The sequence below is a fragment of the Sceloporus undulatus genome, chromosome 8 (genome assembly GCF_019175285.1).
Source record: "Sceloporus undulatus isolate JIND9_A2432 ecotype Alabama chromosome 8, SceUnd_v1.1, whole genome shotgun sequence".
Classification (NCBI taxonomy): Eukaryota; Metazoa; Chordata; class Lepidosauria; order Squamata; family Phrynosomatidae; genus Sceloporus; species Sceloporus undulatus.
In genome coordinates, this window is record NC_056529.1 from 28,281,826 (window position 1) to 28,298,951 (window position 17,126).

Genomic DNA, 17,126 nt, shown 5'->3' on the forward strand with positions numbered 1-17,126 from the left:
TAGAGTACAACATAATCTGGCTCTTGGGCAAGAGACTGTATTAGAACCCATGTGGCTTTGGAATTGGCCAACCTCTGTAAAATACAATTTAATAGGTTATAAAATCCCATCCTGCCCAACAAAAAACAGATTATGCAGGTTCTCAAATTATTACTGTTTAATACCAGAGAAAGGAACCAAAACCCTACACTTACTGTCCTTTTATAGGTCCTGCCTATACATATAGAGGCGGGCTATAGGATCCCCTCATGGCAGTAGGTCCATGAAAAGCAAATGATGCTATTTCCATGAATAATATAACTGCAATACAGTATCAACTGTTTTATTGCTGCATCTCAGTGCTGTGCTTTTGTGCATCTTCAGAATTATCTTCCCTTTCCGATTGCTTAGGAGTCCTGTATTTTGCCCAAGGGTGAGGTGTTTCTTCTGCCGCCATCCACTTCAGCCAGCGGAAATAATAGGCCCGAAATCCATCAATTTTCTCCAGATAACGGTCCTTTGTTTTGTACTGCAAGAGGAAAGAGAACAGAGTAAACACTTCTTGAGGGCAGGGCTTGTGCAACTGAACAAAAGGGGACTCATGTGACACTTAGATGTCTTTGTCAGAGGTTATAAACTTTTACATCTTCCACAAAGAAGAGATTGTTGGCATTTCTAGTTTGAGTATTGGACTATGACTCTGGAGACCAGGGTTCGATTCTTGCCAAGAGAACCCCATGATAGGTTCAACATAACTTAGAAACAAAACGAAGGCACACAACAACAAGAGTTTTTACAGAGGAAAGCAATGATCCTGTGCTTGGCCAATCCACTGGAACAAATGAAAATTAGAAATGCTATTATATATAGTGTGAATTCCATGCACAGAAATTAGTAACATTAATGGCTGCTTGTCTTGTTCAGACAAGATTTTCAATATTTGATAAAATGGAAATTTCTTTCTCTCAATAACATATGCTTATGGTTGCGTTACTATAGCCTATCTTCAAAGCACTTTCCCTAAGAACTCAGTACAAGGTAATTTACCCGATCAAAATGGGGAGGATACTGGGCTGCAAACTCCAGTTGACGTATGACAACTTCATTCGGAGGAACTTGAGTGTTCCTCATATCTTTTAGGATCTCTATCAGATAGGCATAGTCCAGTCTCTTCACCGCTGCATTGATAAGGGTACTGTAGATGTGTGTGTTGGGATTTAATCCAGACCGCTGAAAAACATAGCCCCAAGCACTAAGTTAAAGGCAACTCAGAACTGATACATTAGTGTCTGTAGGAATTGAGGTAGAGTTAGGAGGAGACAAAGGGCATCTTTATGAATTATCATGTGGATCGGCATTGAGATCTTGAACTCAGTAAAATGCAAGAGGCTGTTTTATGTGCTATAATAACACAACACAGAACCTGCTCTTCCAGAGTAATTCCCATTATTTCCCAAATCTCTGGGATGAAACTCTGAACATGTAGATGTTTAAAACCATCAGGTTCACAGCTGCAAATACCTTCATATCTGAGAGTAACTGAAGTCCATCCTTCTGTTTGCGGCAGGCTATGGCCAAGTTACAAAAGGTCTGTAAACTGGGCGACAGTCCTTTCTTCAGCAACATGGGCATCAGGCTCTGTAATATATAAAGACAGATGGAGTTGGGGCATAAAAGCTCCATACTAAAATGATATACTGAACCACATTATGCATTATTTTAATTAAACAAGTTGGAACGACTCTCCATTTTTTCATCTTGCATAATTTATTCTGATCTTGCTAATCATGGAGAAGGAGTTATACAGCCAGTGATGGCTAGTGCTTCTCATGTGAATCAGCTCTGGGTTTTAGTCCAAAGTTTTAGGTGTTGAACCTTAAACCCACCCTACCCTATTTCAGCACCTTGGATAACTCTGTCAAAACTTAGACTCAAAGCCAGAATAGATTCATTGCCCCAATGACATGGAACCAAGCAGATGACACTGTATCTTGCAATTCCAAAATCTGCCCACATTTCAAGTGGACCATTGCAGCCATTAGGAGTTAGAAGGAACACCAGTTAAAATATTAATAGAAGCAGTAGCAGTCCTAGTCCAATATTCAAACCCCACTGTCTCTCAAATAAAAGCAGAGATCCTGAGAAGGCTGAATTCTGTAAAAGCTACACTGGATGTCCCTTCAATATTATGACCTGCATTGGCACAGCCAGTCTCTTACCTTTGCTCCTTCCAGATCTGCTTGCTTACTCTTCTTCCTTATTAGGGTATTAAAAAAAGTTATGTCTGGTTTCACGTTGTTCTCTTCCATCGTCGCCAATAAGGAAGATTCTGACTGGCTGTTGGGCTGCACCACCTCAGCCAGCAGTGTGAAAGTTTTGATATTAGCTGCCACCCCATCATCCTTCATTTTCTTTAAGAAGCCCTCCATGTTTCCCATCAGGGCCAGTCTATCAGAGGCTGTGGCCACCATTCCTAAGGAAATCACGTTTTTATCTGGTCTCTGCAAATCCAGTAAGTTGGGGAGGGGGCCCATGGCTTCAGAAAAATGCTCAGGGTCCACTTCCTTAATCCTTGGAGCCAAGTAGCTCTTCTCAGTGACCATCAGTTCCTTGGCCTCCACAGAATCTATTGGATTTGAGGGACCTCTGGTCTCTGTCTCTGTACATCTGTTGCTCATAGCTATGGTTTGCTCCTCAGGTTTTCTATCCTTTTCTGGGAAGATACGTTTTTCCAGTATTTCTACATCCCACTGTACTCCAAGTCCAGGGTCTGCTGCTTTTCCTCTCTGGTCCTTTCTTTTCTGGCGTTGTCTTCTACCAGCCTCCAGCTGTAGAACAGCTGGCCTTTCCTCTGGAGTTCCCAGTAACAAATCAGAAGCCGCAAGAGGATCCCCGAGGCCACACTCTCTGGCAGCACTGAGCATCAAATTGTAGCTGTAGCTGTCGGGTTTAAGGTTCAGTTTTACCATCTGCTGCCAGACCTGTTTGAGAAAATAGGGCAGAATGAATTAAGGGCTGAATTCTGGATGGTCAACTGGTTCCTGCAATGTCGGCCAGAATCCTGATGGGGATTTATGAAACTAAAACTGGAAATTGGAACAATAAAGGGCTGCAGTTACTATGTAGTAGAGCCAGAGGAGTGACCATTGTGAAGTGGGACCAATGGATAACGGGATGTGCATCAAATGGGTATTGGGTATTCTTGCCAGCGTTCCCTTACATATCTTGCAATTCACCAACACAGTTTCTTAGAATATCTGCTACATAGCTAAATATATGCAATGTTACTATAGATGGTGATACAGGATTCTAACAATTGACTGGGAATAGGCAGATGGATTGAGCCTGAATTTATTCTGCAGGAAACCTTACTGTTCAATATGGCCTGCTTCCTAGAATTGTAGCCTAAAATTACTGTTCTACAGCTCATTCATGCAATCAGTTTGGAACTTTTTGCCGTACTGGCCCAGCTCACACAATGTTGATCAATCCTGTTGTGCCTCTTAGGACAGCTAGAAGCCACCTTATTTGAATCCAGCTTGTGGCACTATGTTCAGGGTGCCCTGCATAAAGTAATTATCTCTTTGTCAGCACTAGTTCCATGCAGAGTATCCATGCTGATAAATGCTGTGGCTTATAAAAAGATGTCTGAATATAAGCATGTTCAATAACTGCAGTTCACATTATCGAACATATCTACTTTGGGGGAAATATCATTTGCTTTAAAAATGAGAATTAGAACAAAAGAAAACACCCAGAGGACATATCGTCACAGTCGTTAATATAATGATTATAAGTATATATCTCTCAAAGTTTTAAAACTACAGACTATAAGGGTCCCAACCAGAAGCAGCAATAACTTAAAGTGAAATCAGACAATACAAGATGGAAACCCTTGGTTTATGCTATAGTTAAGAAGAAAGTAGTAAACAGACCTGCAAGGCATACCGGAAACCATTCTCTTTGTCTTTTATGCATCCCATCAGTAGGAAGTTGAAAGTATCTGTGGTAATGTGATGGCCTTTATGGACAATCTCCTAAAAAGGGGGAAGAGTTAAAGACAGCAATTTCATTATCATCGTTCTACACTGAAGACATTTAATAACAACAAAAAATTAGCATCAACAATGGCTCCAGCTGTGAAAAATGGATTTCTAGAACGGTTCCAGGCAAATTTAATAGCTCCAGGAACAATCTTTCAGGTTAAAATCAGTGAAGGTAAAATGTGATTGAAAGTAGTCATACAGGACAGATTCCTAAAAGCTTACTGAGGTTACCTAAAGAACAGATATACTGTCTATGGCCTGTTACAGACTGCCAAAATAAAGCTGCTTTGGGTCTTTTTGGAGGTATGCTATTTAAATGATGCCTGGGTCCTAAGAGTCCGGAGGTCGCGCCAAAACCACACTCCATTCCTAAGCACTGGAGTGCAGCTTTGGTGCAGCTTCAGGATTCTTAGGATGCATGCATCATTTAAACAGCATACCTCCAAAGACCCGAAGCAGCTTTATTTTGGCAGTCTGTAACAGGCCTATATCTGGTTAAGCTTGGAAATGGGTAACCTCTGCAGCGTTTTGAAAGTCTGGGAAACAAAGTATGGCCAAGAATCTAAGACTGAGCTTCAATATTCAATGCCATCAGTTTTCTTTCCTGATTCCTATTACAGCTCTCTATGGCACCCAAAACCTGTACCAGTGTTCCCCAGCTCCCCAGAACAGGCTTCAAAGGGGCAGAGGCAGCAAGAAGAATGACAAACCTCCCAACTTCCTGTTGTCTATTTTGCTGCATCTCTTCCTAAAGCATTTATTTTTGCTACCACAAAAGTTTCTGTTGGAGCTTCATACTGAGTTTTGGAAATGTCATTACATTTATTTACTTGTTAAAGGAGGCCATAAACCACCTTTATGCTAGATCAGAGGCACAGGGTATATTCCGGTCTGTGACCAAATAAATCTGTCCTCTTTTGTGCAGAACAGGCACCTCTAGTTTTCCAGATGCTTTTAGACTGGAGCGCACATCAGCTATAGCCAACATAGCAGAGAATTCCAGACTAACAACATCTGAAGGGCCAAGATGCTTGCCCTTGAGTCCAAGGCCACCAAACAGAAACTATGGCCCCATACAGACAGGCCAAAATAAAGGTGCTTTGAGTCACTTTGGAGATATGCTGTTTAAATGATGCATGCGTACTAAGAGTCTGGAAGTTGCACCAAAGCTGCGCTCCAGTCCTTAGGCCTGGATCGTGGCTTTGGCGTGGCTTCTGGACCCTTAGGATGCGTGCATCATTTAAACAGCATAGCTCCAAAGTGACCCAAAGCAGTTTTATTTTGGCCTGTCTGTATGGGGCCTATTTTAAAAAACACATTTAGACAATTCAAAACATATACCAACCAAATGCTTCTCTTTACCTTCAGTATCTCAAAGCACATGCGCAGGTCTGAGCAGAGGGCACAGGCTTTCAAGAGAGCATGGTACGTGATTAGACTGAGCTCAATGTTTTTGCTCAGCAGCTCCTGTCGTAACTTCAGGGCCATTTGCAGGCCTGAATCTTTCCAGGGCGACTCTGCGCAGGCGTTGAAAAGGGCGGTGTAGGTGGCATCCGTGGGCTCTAAGGCTCGCTTTTTCATCTGCCGCCCAATGAAACAACAACAGATGTGCTTAACAAAAATACTAAAGCAAAGCATTATACTTTCAAAATGTATAAGAAATGTTAAGACGGCCTGATCTTGAGTACTTACATCATTATAGAGGCTGAAGGCCTTCTTCAGATAGCCGACTCTGCCGCATCCACCGATTAACACTGTGTAGTTGCTCTCTTCTGGGAAAACACGTTCTTCCTTTAGCATTTGGGTCTCAAACAGATTCAGGGCTTCTTTCAACTACAGGGAAAAGAATACAGCTGTGAGAAGGTGGCAGAGATATCTGCTACTAAGGGTGTAAGGGCCAGATAAAAATACAAAATCACCAGGTCATGTGGGTCTTCCATAAGTAAATAAAAACACACTGAACCTTCTAAGGAGCACTGGAAATCTTCTGCCAAAATGCACTGATGGATGATTTCTTCTTTAGCCTCCACTTTTCTCATGATTTCCATTCTGGTGGCCAAGCATATAGATCAGTGGATCCCAAACAAAGGTCCTCCAAGTGTTTTGAACTTCAGTTCCCAGAATCCTTAGACATCAGCCAAGCTGGCTGGGACTTCTGGGAGCTGTAATCCAAACACATGGAGGGCCAATGTTTAAGAACCACTGAAAATGTTTCTATAACATGTTGGGAGAGCTGCTAAAGCAGACTTGTCTGCTTGCCACTATTCACATATGCTCTGTAAAGGATCCCAGAACCAGTTGCTATTTATCTTGCCTGCAGAAAGACCAACCTGCAATACTTCCCAACCTTTAGTCTTGTTTTGGATTTCAGATCCCTGAAGCCCTAGCCAACTTGACCAACAGTCAGGAATTATATGCGCTGATATCCAAAACATCTGGAAGACCAAATATTGAGAATCACTGACCTATAGAACAATCTCATTCATTCCCAACTCAAGCTTTATTGAATTGTTTTACTCCAGACACACTGCTGCAACCCTAAATGAAAAGTCAGTGTTTCTCCATCGCCCTTTTACCATGCTCCCAAAGCTTAAGCATTGAATTATGATTCTAAAAACCAGGGTTTGAATCTCTGCTCGATCATGGAAACCTCCTGAGTGATTTTGGGTAAGCTGCACTCTCTCTGAGCCCAGAAAACCCCATGATAGGTTAATTTTAGGGCTGCCATAAGTCAGAAATGACTTGAAGACATGCAACAACAATAAATATTTATGAAGAATACCCCTGAAAGAATATTTAATACTAAAACCACCAGATCACCAGTCTTCAACTGGTATTGTGGAACCATTTACTTAAGTATTGTGGAACTTGTTACTGAAGGCAACATCAGTGGTAGTACTATAGAGATGGCAAAATAAATGGGAAGTAGGTTCCCAAATGCATATTTGCACATAAGGTGGATCCCAGGTTCAAAAAAGGTTGATGATTACCCTACTAGATCCTACTGGAGGTGATCTTATATCATTTCTGAATATTTTTCTATATAGCCCAGCTTGATTTACACTATCCAAGGGCAACTTCCCCAAGCTGTTGCCACAGATCTTTCTTCATGTCACCCGACCTCTTTAATTTGGAGACGATGGAAAATGAACCTGGGCTCTTTTTACGTGGAAAGGAATTGGTCGTTTACTGAGCCATGGGACTCCAAAAGTGAATAAATAATGACCTTATCTTGCTTGATCAGGGCCTTGCATTGCAAGAAATACCAATATGGAGTATTCCTGGGACCTCGTCGGGGTTTTAGTCCCAGCTCCTCTTCCTCTTCCTCTTCCTGCGTTTGGAGCCGCAAGTTGTAGAGTTCTGGCGTCGCTTTCTGGAAAAAGCGCCTATTAGAGAATTTTTGGGACAATGTCCCAAAGCCTTCTTCTTCTTCTTCTTCGTCGGGCTCCTCTTCCTTTTTAAGGATTGCTTCAGAGGATTTGGCAGCCGGTTCCTTTTCCAGGTCTCTGCTGTGTAGCTTGTAAACTGCGGGAGACGAGCGGAAAGTTCTCAAGCCCAGAAACCTGAGGAGTAATTGGGGGTTTCTGTCCCATGCCAAATGTTTCCTTGGAACAGAAGACAGTCTGCAAGTAGGAAGTGCCCAAGGATAGGAAACTCTTGAGACGAAGCGACGCGAAGCCAGCTGCGCAGCCATCGTGATATTGCCTTTCTTCCCTTTCGTCCTTTGAGATTAAATGGCCATCTCCTGAAATCAAAATCCAAAGTGTTATAAAAACAAAAACACACAAGTATCCAAAGCAGCTTACAAGAAACATTTAAGCATCTGTTTTGAATTACTGTATAGATATTGTATCTATCTATCTATATATGCTTAGATTATACGCCTTTTGGCAGGATGTAATGTTTGGAACTGTTTCTGTTTCTGTAAAGGGCCATATATATTTAGGGCCCCATACAAATAAATGATGATGATGATGATGATAATAATAATAGCAACGAATGCAATAATGTATAGCAGAAAATGATCTAATGTTATTATCTAACATCATATTAAAATATTTTCCGCCCTTTTTGCCATTACTTGGGGCAGAAATCATATAAAATAAATACAAATATACATGAATATAAATAACATAAACAAATAATGATTCGTCAAACGCGTTCGTTAATAAATAATTCCGATTTAAACGTTGCCTGTTTCTGAAATATCTTTACTTATTGTATTCATTGTGTGGAGGCAGTCTTTAAGGCGAAGGTCCACAAACTCTGAGGACTGCATTTCCCATCATTCCCTGTTCTGCCAATGATGAGGAATAATGGGGTTTGCTGTCCAACAGCGCCCTGCATTTGCTTGGGCTAAATAAAGGTATCGTTGTTGTGTGGGTTTGGGGTGTTATTGTGCTTTAATTCCCATTCTCCAAGTCATTTATAATCATTTACAATAATAATAATAATAATAATAATTTCATTTTATCGTATTTCTATGTCGCCTTTCCCCCAGAAAGGGACCCAAGGCGGCTTACAGAATGAAAGTCCCAAGGCAGACCCTTCACAATCACCTCACTACTACTCACCCCGTAATGTCCTCCTCGCGCATGCGCCCTTCTTTCGAAAAAACCCGCCCCCTGAAAGGAAACAGAACTTCTCATTGGCCTGCGGGAGAGTTCGACCGCGCCCCTCTCCCCTACAAACGCCTCTCATTGGCTTATTCCTCTCCGTCCGTCCAACTCCGGACGCTTCATTCTCATTGGTCGAACGAGAAAGAGGGCGGGGCGGAGAGGAGACCTTCAGCCAATCAGGCTCTCTCTTGACATTCCTTTCTCTTATTCCTTCTCCTCACTCCCCCTCTCCGGAGCACAATAACCGCGTCCCCGCCCACAAGGGGGCGTGGCTTCATTTAATTGGCCGGAGGAGGCCCTTCGTGTCCCAAGGCGAGATTGAGAACTCCGGACGTCCCTCGCGAGGGCGGTTGGACTCCTCCTACAAAGGGGCGTGGTCTCTTTTCATTGGCCGAGGGAAGCTTTTCGTGACCCTCGGCGGGGTCAAGAGCTCCCAGCGTCCCTCGCGAGTGCGGTTAGGCTCCTCCCACAAAGGGGCGTGGTCTCTTTTCATTGGCCGAGGGAGGCTTTTCGTGACCCTCGGCGGGGTCAAGAACTCCCAGCGTCCCTCGCGAGGGCGGTTCGGTTCGGATTGAGGGAGCAGGGAGTGCGCGCGCAGCCCTTCATCTCTCCCTTATTCAGCTCAGGTTCCTGGCCGTGGTTATAACCCTCCTCCGCCGCCGCCATCATGCAGGAGCTGATCGCCAACGTCGACCACATCAAGTTCGAGCTGGAGATCGCGGTGGAGCAGCAGCTGGGCGCTCAGCCGCTGCCCTTCCCGGGGATGGACAGTACGTCAGGGGCCTGGAGATGGAGGGACCCAGGAGGGAAGGCAGGCAGGCAGGCAGGAACATTCCTCGCTGTGGTTCTTAGTGCCTGCCTTCAAGTTTCCTCAGTGAGGGTTCGCTATTGCCTTCCAATGAGGCTGAGAGAGTGCGGCTCGGGCAAAGTCAACCCTTTCAGTCTTCGTGGCCCGGTCAGGATTCGAACACAGAGCCCCAAAAACACACCTTTTGAAAGGGTTTTGACTGCCCCGCTTCGCTGCTAGAGGATCCTGGGAATTGTAGTTCATTAGTCTTTTGGGGGCTGTCACGTTCCGGAAGAGGCTATTCCTGACGTTTCGCCTGCATCTGTGGCTGCTGTCTTCAGAGAACGCTGGCATGGGAAGGAATGGGGCACATCCATACTGCGTGACCTCATATATATATATATATATATATATATATATTACCCCAAATCCCGGAGTTTTCAAGAACTAGCCATGGATCCAAAATGCACTGCAGAAGCAATCCGGTTTGAGACTGCTTTAACTGCCTTGGCTCAGTGCTAAGGGATCCTGGGAACTGTGGTTTATTGTGGCACCAGAGCGCTAGGCTAAATGTCTCACAAAACTACAGTTCCCAGGATTCCCTGGCAAGCGAGCCAGGGCACTTCAAGCATTCTCAAACTGGAGTGTTTCTGGGGTGTGTTTTGGACCTATAACTGCTGTGGGAAGTGTGTTGTGAAGCATTGAGACGTTTCTCTCAGAGAGCGCTCTGGGGCCATTCATTCATTAATGATATGATAAAGTCTGTCTTAAGGGCACCCCATTTTGACTATGGAAAGGAACTGAGGTGTGAGATATTGGATACTTCATTCTCCGTCTCTTTCTCCACAGAATCGGGAGCGGCCGTCTGTGATTTCTTTCTCAAAGCGGCCTGTGGGAAAGGTAAGCCACAACTGCACATGCGCTGGAAGAGAAAAGGCGGATCAATCTGTCACTCCTTAATTGTTATTTGGTAACATTATTTATGCATTCAGTGCATCATTGTATATTCAATGTATGCTCTGAAGGGAAATGTAAGAACAAGTCAGGTCCCTAATGAGAGAGCCTTACAAATGTTATCTCAGTCAACTGTGCTGAGTAAGTAGAGCATCTACAAGTGGATTGAATGTTCATTTTCTGCTGCTTCAGAGGCTAGGACCCGGAGCAATGGATGCATGCTCCAGGAAAAGAGATTCCACCTCAACATTAGGGGGGAACTTCCTGAGAGTAAGGGCTGTTTGACAATGGGACACACTCCTTCCTCGGAGTGCAGTCGAGTCTCCTTCCTTTGAGGTCTTTAAGCAGAGGCTAGATGGCTATCTGTCAGGGATGCTTTCATTTAGATTTCCTGCATGGCAGAATGGGGTTGGACTGGATGGCCCTTGCGGTCTCTTCCAACTCCAGGATTCTATGATTCTATATTCTAGTGCAGCGGTTCTGAACCTGTGGGTTGTGGCATTAGGAAGGCTGAGAACCACTGGGTTAAGGTATGAAAATAAAATTCTGCATTGAGCTCTCACGGTTTCTAATGTGACTTTTGAGGAGCAGAGGCATGACTTCCTATTTGTGGCCATCTGGACATTTTGACATGTTAGCGCTGGGGTACAACTGTGTCCACACACAGAGGACTGCCAGCCAGGAAGACAAAACACCTCTGCCGAGTCTGGAAGTAGTTCACAAACTGCTGAGGACCTTCCAAAGAGGCTTTTTAATCTTAGTTGCAGCAAATATTTACAATCACGATACAGCAATATTTACACAAACCAGCATAATGCTCCGCCATCAACCGACGTCCACGCCACCACACTGTGTACTGGAGCATTCATCCTTATATACACAAACATATGGCATCCTGGCATTGATCGTCTCTGGATAAACTGCAGGGAAGGTTATGTCTGTTGTGATAGTGCAGCATAAACTATGAGTAAACGTACAGATTATATTTATGTTCAAGACCGATTCCAATATGGCGATTTCTCCTCTTGATTCATATGGGGCCTGTCCTTCTTAAGGTAGCTGCTGTATCTTTATCTTTTCTCTTCCCTGCAGGAGGGATGTGTCCATTCCGACACATCAGTGGAGAAAAGACAGTTGTTTGCAAACACTGGCTGCGAGGGCTGTGCAAGAAGGGAGACCAATGTGAATTTCTGCATGAGTACGACATGACCAAGATGCCAGAGTGCTACTTCTACTCAAAGTACGGTAAGAATGCTTTTGCATCTGGCTGTATTCTCCTGCTAGGTTTTCTTGACTTGCATAGAGAGGTTTGCTCAATAGTGAGAGGTATTTTATATGACACTTCAGATCATTCAAAGTTGTCCACATCTGTTGTCTCAGCGGTCCATACAGTAGCTCTGTAAATAATGTCAGTATTACAGTCCCATGTTGCAGAGGTATACCTGGGGCAGTTAATGAGATTTAAATCCATGGCTTAGAGGATTTCATCTTATACTACATCTCTGTGTAAAACTGCAGCGCTATCTAAATATAACATAATAATAATAATCTCCGTGGAGTAGCTGAGGTCTTGAATTATTACTGAATTTTGTTCAGGTTATGTGCTTGCATATAACTTCTCTAGTTCTTGACCCATATTATTCAGGATAACACCTAACAGCATTAGGTTGGCAATATAACATAAGGAAGGACATGAAAGTTAAGCTAGATGGTAGTCTTAGATTCAAAAGGAGGTAGGAATGGAATGGAATTGATTTGCTGGCCCTAGTGCAATTTGGAGATGCTCTGCTGAAGTTTTTAGAAGAGAAAAAAAAGCACACCAATATTTGTATGCACTTTGAATTTTGACTCACAAAACTGCGTAATGGTGTTTGATCATCTGTCCTCCTACTCTTTACCATAGTTTTATGATACATGCTGTCCCCCGTTCAATATGATTTCTGTAATTGTAACACACTTTGTTTATGTCCAGCTCCTTTGGATTGCACCTGAGGTAAAGAAGCAGTCAGTGTGCAACCAACATTATGGCGGAGATTAGAGTTGCGGTATGATATAATCTAAAACTTTAACTTGTTTACCTGTGTGAAGACAAAGTTACACATTTAACTAGCTGCCTTCTTAATGTATCTGGTCTGTGAGTGTCTAAACTTCCTGAATAAGTAAATTATTTCAAGAGGATAGGGAGATATGGCAGCAGTTCTTGTAGTGATAAAGGAAATGCATGTTAGTGACGTCTTAACTCTGTATCATTGTTCCTGGGGGGCTGTTTGTTTCTGATGCTGATGAATGATGTTCTCTCTGCTGCAAAGTCCAGTAAATTGTGTGCTTGTCTACTGCAGGGGAATGCAGCAACAAGGAGTGCCCTTTCTTGCACATTGACCCAGAGTCTAAGATAAAAGATTGCCCCTGGTATGATCGAGGCTTTTGTAAGCATGGTATGTATATGGGATGTTATTGTTGGATCATTTTTTCTCTCTATCTCTCATGACTTGGTGTCTCCCATTGTTGAGAGAATTTTATAACAATAATGCAAAGTTGAAATGTCTTAGAGCATGGAAAGCTTTTGCTGTATGGTATGAGATTTGGCTGCTTGAGAGTGTGTCATTAAAGAAAATTATGTGAAGTGCACTTGAGAAATGGTATTTGAAAATGTGAAATCGTGGCTTCTTGAAAGATCAAAAGCCACATAGGTGGCTTTGGTATGGTTTTGGGTCGTGTGGTAATGGGAGGCAACACTTTTTCACTCTTCACATTTCCTGTAATTGCACATAAGAGATGTAACCATACAATTCCATCTTGCAGGTCCGCTCTGCAGACACAGACATACTCGACGTGTTATTTGTGTGAATTATTTGGTGGGCTTCTGTCCAGAGGGCCCCACCTGCAAATTCATGCAGTGAGTACATTCCAGGATTATTTCCCCTCTAGCCTTACACAGTATATATGCTATGCCACATGTTGGCCAGGATACATTTCTGTGAAAGTTCCTCCTATGCCCATTCATAAATGTCAGAAGCTTGGCTGGCAGGGTCTCCACCATTCAGCTATGTATCCTAGAAATCTCTGTGTGGATTCTGCGCTATGTCATCTGATGCTCCTCTTGCTTTTGTTTCATAGGCTATCCACTGTGCACTGTGAATTAGTTATACATTTCAGATAAGCTTTGCTTCTCAAACTGGACCACACTATCAAAACTGCAATTTTGTCTCATGTTGTGTGACAGCACCTTAGAATACTATAGAGCAGTGATCCCCAAAGTTTGGCATGGCTTGCTTCTGTAAGTCATCTTAAGGTGTTTGGTTGCCAAGGATCTCACTCTCTTTCTGCCTTTACTAATGGCACTGCTGCCAGACTTGGAAAAGTTGTTCTGTGTGTGGTTTTAGGTCACATGGATGGTCTTGACCGATCACAAGAATGGAGAAGATAGCCTTCCGAATATTTTCAGTTTCATAAGCTGTAGTAATTGGAAATGAAAAATAGGAAGAGCCTGTTATTGTGGCCTCTAGGCAAATTGAATTGCATTTTGTGCGCAACAAAATGTGTGAAGCAAATGTCTAACAAATACCTGTAAATGGACATTGAAGAGTTAACTAAAATATAGAACAGATCTTTTTGCCACTGGTACAGTTGATTTGGCTGAATTGGGAGCAGCATCTTCTGTGTTGCTTTTGGACTGGAGGGGAACCTGGGTGATTGGGGCACTATTTCTTACCTAGCTGGCCAGAACCTTGACATTGGGGAACTGATCCAGGGATGTCTGGTATAGTCTTACCATTTTTCAGTCAATCTGACTTGACAAGAAGAAATATTTGCTCATTATTATGTTATTCTTGTATCTGTACAGCAAAATTATGTATGGAAAGTTCTCCATTTCTCAGACTAGGTTAAAATTTGAACTCTGAATCTATGCATAAATAGTTCTGGGATAGTAACATTTTAATATGGCTTAGGGATCTATTTGTCTTTGTGTGTTATCTTATGCATACATTTCCTTTAAAAACCAGCCCTCGATTTGAGCTTCCTATGGGAACCACAGAACAACCACCACTGCCTCCACCAACACAACCACAGCAAAAGGTATGCAAATTTCCGGATGCTATTTTTCAGATGCTTGAGGTTGTATTTGTGTCGTCTTTAAAGGATAAGTTCATTTGAACCAATCCCTGATATACACATCCACATTTATAAAATAGTTTTGGGGGTGGAGGTAGCAAAGATACAGAGTACTTACAATACAGTACTGTCTTTTGGAGATTTCACTTATGACATTGCAGTTCATTATTGTTTTATCATTGCTGGTAACCTCTCTCAACATTGCAAATTAAGACAGTGCATTCTTTATGCTGCATTTGTAAAGCCTTATCCAAAAGTAACATACTTGAGTGATAGCTGTATTTCAAGTAGCACACAGCACTGGCATGCTGTGTTATACAGTAACTGATGGTAGGGCTTAAGGCCTTGGTTAAGGACACACTTTAAAATTTGTTCTCTGATGTTCAAATTGCCTGTGTGGCCTGTTTTTCCCCTTCTTTAGCAAAACAACAACCCACCATTGCAGAGATCATCATCCCTCATCCAGTTAACAAGTCTGAACTCCTCTCCCAACCAACAGAGGACTCCACAGGTTATTGGCGTAATGCAGTCTCAGAACAATAGTATAGGGAACAGAGGTCCTCGGCCGCTGGAGCAGGTCACGTGTTACAAGGTAAGCAGAAGGCAGCTAGTAAGGGAGAGTTGAATGGGGATTTTTAATTCTGCACCCCAACCCAGAGGTCTGGAGGTGATGTAATAGTGAACCATGCCATTAATGTTTTATTGTAACATGTTCCATTTTTCCCCTCTGCCCTGTGCAGTGCCAGAGTTGGTGAAATTGGGATTTTCCTCTGGGGGTGGTCTTTTGGAAACTGTGATGTTTTAGGACAATCATCATTCCATGTGAACCCAGATCTAGTTAAATGAATTGGAAATCATAATTCTCATGAATAAATTGCCTACATGCATAAGTTATTAGAATGAGACTTAGCTGTTGTTGAGGCTAGCTAAAGTCAATTTCAGTGTGCCAGTTACTCTGACCTATTTTCTGTCTGCCCAAATATAAAATATAGGACATTGGACCTAAAATAAAAACATGGAAACATTCTCTAGTCTGTATACATCACTGGTGACATGTTTACTGCTACATAAGCTCAATTATTGAGCCTGATTGATTCCTTTTAAGCCTTAAAGATCTCCCAAACTGCTGAATTTACACCTTGTGCCATTTTTAATCCAGTTTTTTAAACTCTAGACTACCGGACTGAGATTAAAGAAAAAAATGAATTGGCATCTGAAGAGATTCCAACAAAAGTTTATAACTTGGTGTGTATTAATTTTAACATTTTCCTCTTTTCCCAACAGTGCGGCGAAAAAGGACATTATGCCAACAGATGTACCAAAGGACATTTGGCTTTTCTTAGTGGACAATGAGACATTCAGATGTACAGCACTTTTTATATGGGAGCCAGGTTATATACACCACTATCCTGAACTGTTTTCACTTTTTCCTTAATGCCTATATCAAAAAGACTGATTAACTGAGAACTACTGATCTGCAGCCTTCATTTTGTATTTGATTGCTTTTTAAGGGAAGAACTTACAGCTATTTAAGGACAAATAATAGCCGTGGTCTCTGCCTTCATTCAGAAAACACTGTGGAGCAGGGTGTCTCTCCTCAAACCTGAGTCTCCTTAAATGCAGTATTTGGAATAGGCACGTCCTGTTTTGGTATAGTCTTCATTTTTTCATAGTATTGGTTATGGCAGGACATAGGAAGCATTAGTGCACAGGACACTGTATCTTACATAACTTGTAAGGTGTTTGGTACAAGAACTTGTGGTACATCAGGTGGAAAAAGTTACTTAGCTACCTGCAACAGTCCCTTTTTGTGTTGTACAGAGGGAAGGTAGGAATTCACTGTAATGAATTGGTTTCTGGATAAAGTTAAAAAGGCTCACTTCTCAGCTGGTCAGGTGACAAAAAGGAGCTTTTTGCAAAGCTGTTTTTGTGCAAATATAGACTAAGAAACCAAAGTTACATGAAGGTGACTGGTACCTTTTGATAATGCTGATATACATGTATTCTGTTATAGCTGAAATCAAATAGATTCAAGCCCAGGCAGCTATTAATACTGCTACTGTACTGAGCCAAACGCTATTGCTGCTCTTCTGATTCAACCTGAGAAAGTTGGTGGTAGAAAGACCAGGGCATCCAGCCTGGTTATCCCTTCCATGTTTATGGTTCTATTAACTGAAGGTGGAAACAAGAGCGGAATTGCCATACAATACAAGCTTTACCCCATGAAAGAACTGCCATGCTTGCTAGGTTATCATTGAGTGTGCCTTTCCTGTGTTCAGTTGCAGTATTCTGATGAAAAACGATGGGCTGATTTGTGAAATTTGACAAAAAGCATGGGGAGAAAGTAAGATGTGCCTAGGAAAAACATAATTAGGCTGCCTCACCCAGGATCAATTAAATCTTTTTATTAAGTGCCTTGTGTCATCTTGTGAAATAAGTTGCAGTTTTCCCATAACCACAGGAATATGTTAACAGAATGCAAGTTGCCATTCCTAATTATCTGTCATGAGTCCATTTTTAAAATGTTTTGTCAGTTCTACAATATGAATGTGTAGAAACTCCCACACCTTCCTTGTGTGCTTAGTGTAACTTCTGACTAGTAGCAAGTGTGTATTTGTGTTTTCTCAG

At 42.4% G+C, this 17,126-nt stretch overlaps 2 protein-coding genes across 6 annotated transcripts; one reads left to right on the forward strand and one right to left on the reverse strand.

Moving 5' to 3' along the window:
• Positions 1–297: 297 nt before the first annotated feature.
• On the reverse strand, positions 298–8,972 carry PTCD1 (pentatricopeptide repeat domain 1). Of its 5 annotated transcripts, none has more exons than XM_042437324.1 (9): positions 8,600–8,961; positions 7,252–7,770; positions 5,718–5,858; positions 5,388–5,606; positions 3,915–4,016; positions 2,199–2,960; positions 1,501–1,617; positions 1,027–1,209; positions 298–508 (listed from the first exon to the last, which is right to left on the reverse strand). In XM_042437324.1, exons 2-9 carry the CDS (start codon positions 7,717–7,719, stop codon positions 323–325), a joined length of 2,178 nt encoding a protein of 725 aa, XP_042293258.1. In that variant the 5' UTR covers positions 7,720–7,770; positions 8,600–8,961; the 3' UTR covers positions 298–322. The 5 variants fall into 5 exon arrangements, with proteins under 5 accessions (XP_042293258.1, XP_042293259.1, XP_042293261.1 ...); XM_042437325.1 differs by having other exon boundaries at positions 8,585–8,961; XM_042437327.1 differs by lacking the exon at positions 8,600–8,961 and adding an exon at positions 8,572–8,598.
• A 195-nt stretch (positions 8,973–9,167) lies between these two features.
• Positions 9,168–16,913, forward strand: CPSF4 (cleavage and polyadenylation specific factor 4). The gene is made up of 8 exons (XM_042437330.1): positions 9,168–9,414; positions 10,281–10,331; positions 11,478–11,630; positions 12,725–12,820; positions 13,188–13,281; positions 14,390–14,462; positions 14,920–15,090; positions 15,783–16,913. Exons 1-8 carry the CDS (start codon positions 9,312–9,314, stop codon positions 15,849–15,851), a joined length of 810 nt encoding a protein of 269 aa, XP_042293264.1. The 5' UTR covers positions 9,168–9,311; the 3' UTR covers positions 15,852–16,913.
• Positions 16,914–17,126: the final 213 nt, after the last annotated feature.

Coding starts and splice junctions, on each gene's coding strand:
- CPSF4 (XM_042437330.1), top strand. CDS start 9,312: ATGCAGGAGCTGATCGCCAACGTCGACCACATCAAGTTCGAGCTGGAG. Junction 9,415..10,280: donor GCCCTTCCCGGGGATGGACA/GTACGTCAGGGG, acceptor CTTTCTCCACAG/AATCGGGAGCGGCCGTCTGT. Junction 15,091..15,782: donor AGCAGGTCACGTGTTACAAG/GTAAGCAGAAGG, acceptor TTTTCCCAACAG/TGCGGCGAAAAAGGACATTA.
- PTCD1 (XM_042437324.1), bottom strand. CDS start 7,719: ATGGCTGCGCAGCTGGCTTCGCGTCGCTTCGTCTCAAGAGTTTCCTAT. Junction 5,607..5,717: donor CCTTCAGCCTCTATAATGAT/GTAAGTACTCAA, acceptor ATTGGGCGGCAG/ATGAAAAAGCGAGCCTTAGA. Junction 1,210..1,500: donor AGTTACTCTCAGATATGAAG/GTATTTGCAGCT, acceptor TATGTTTTTCAG/CGGTCTGGATTAAATCCCAA.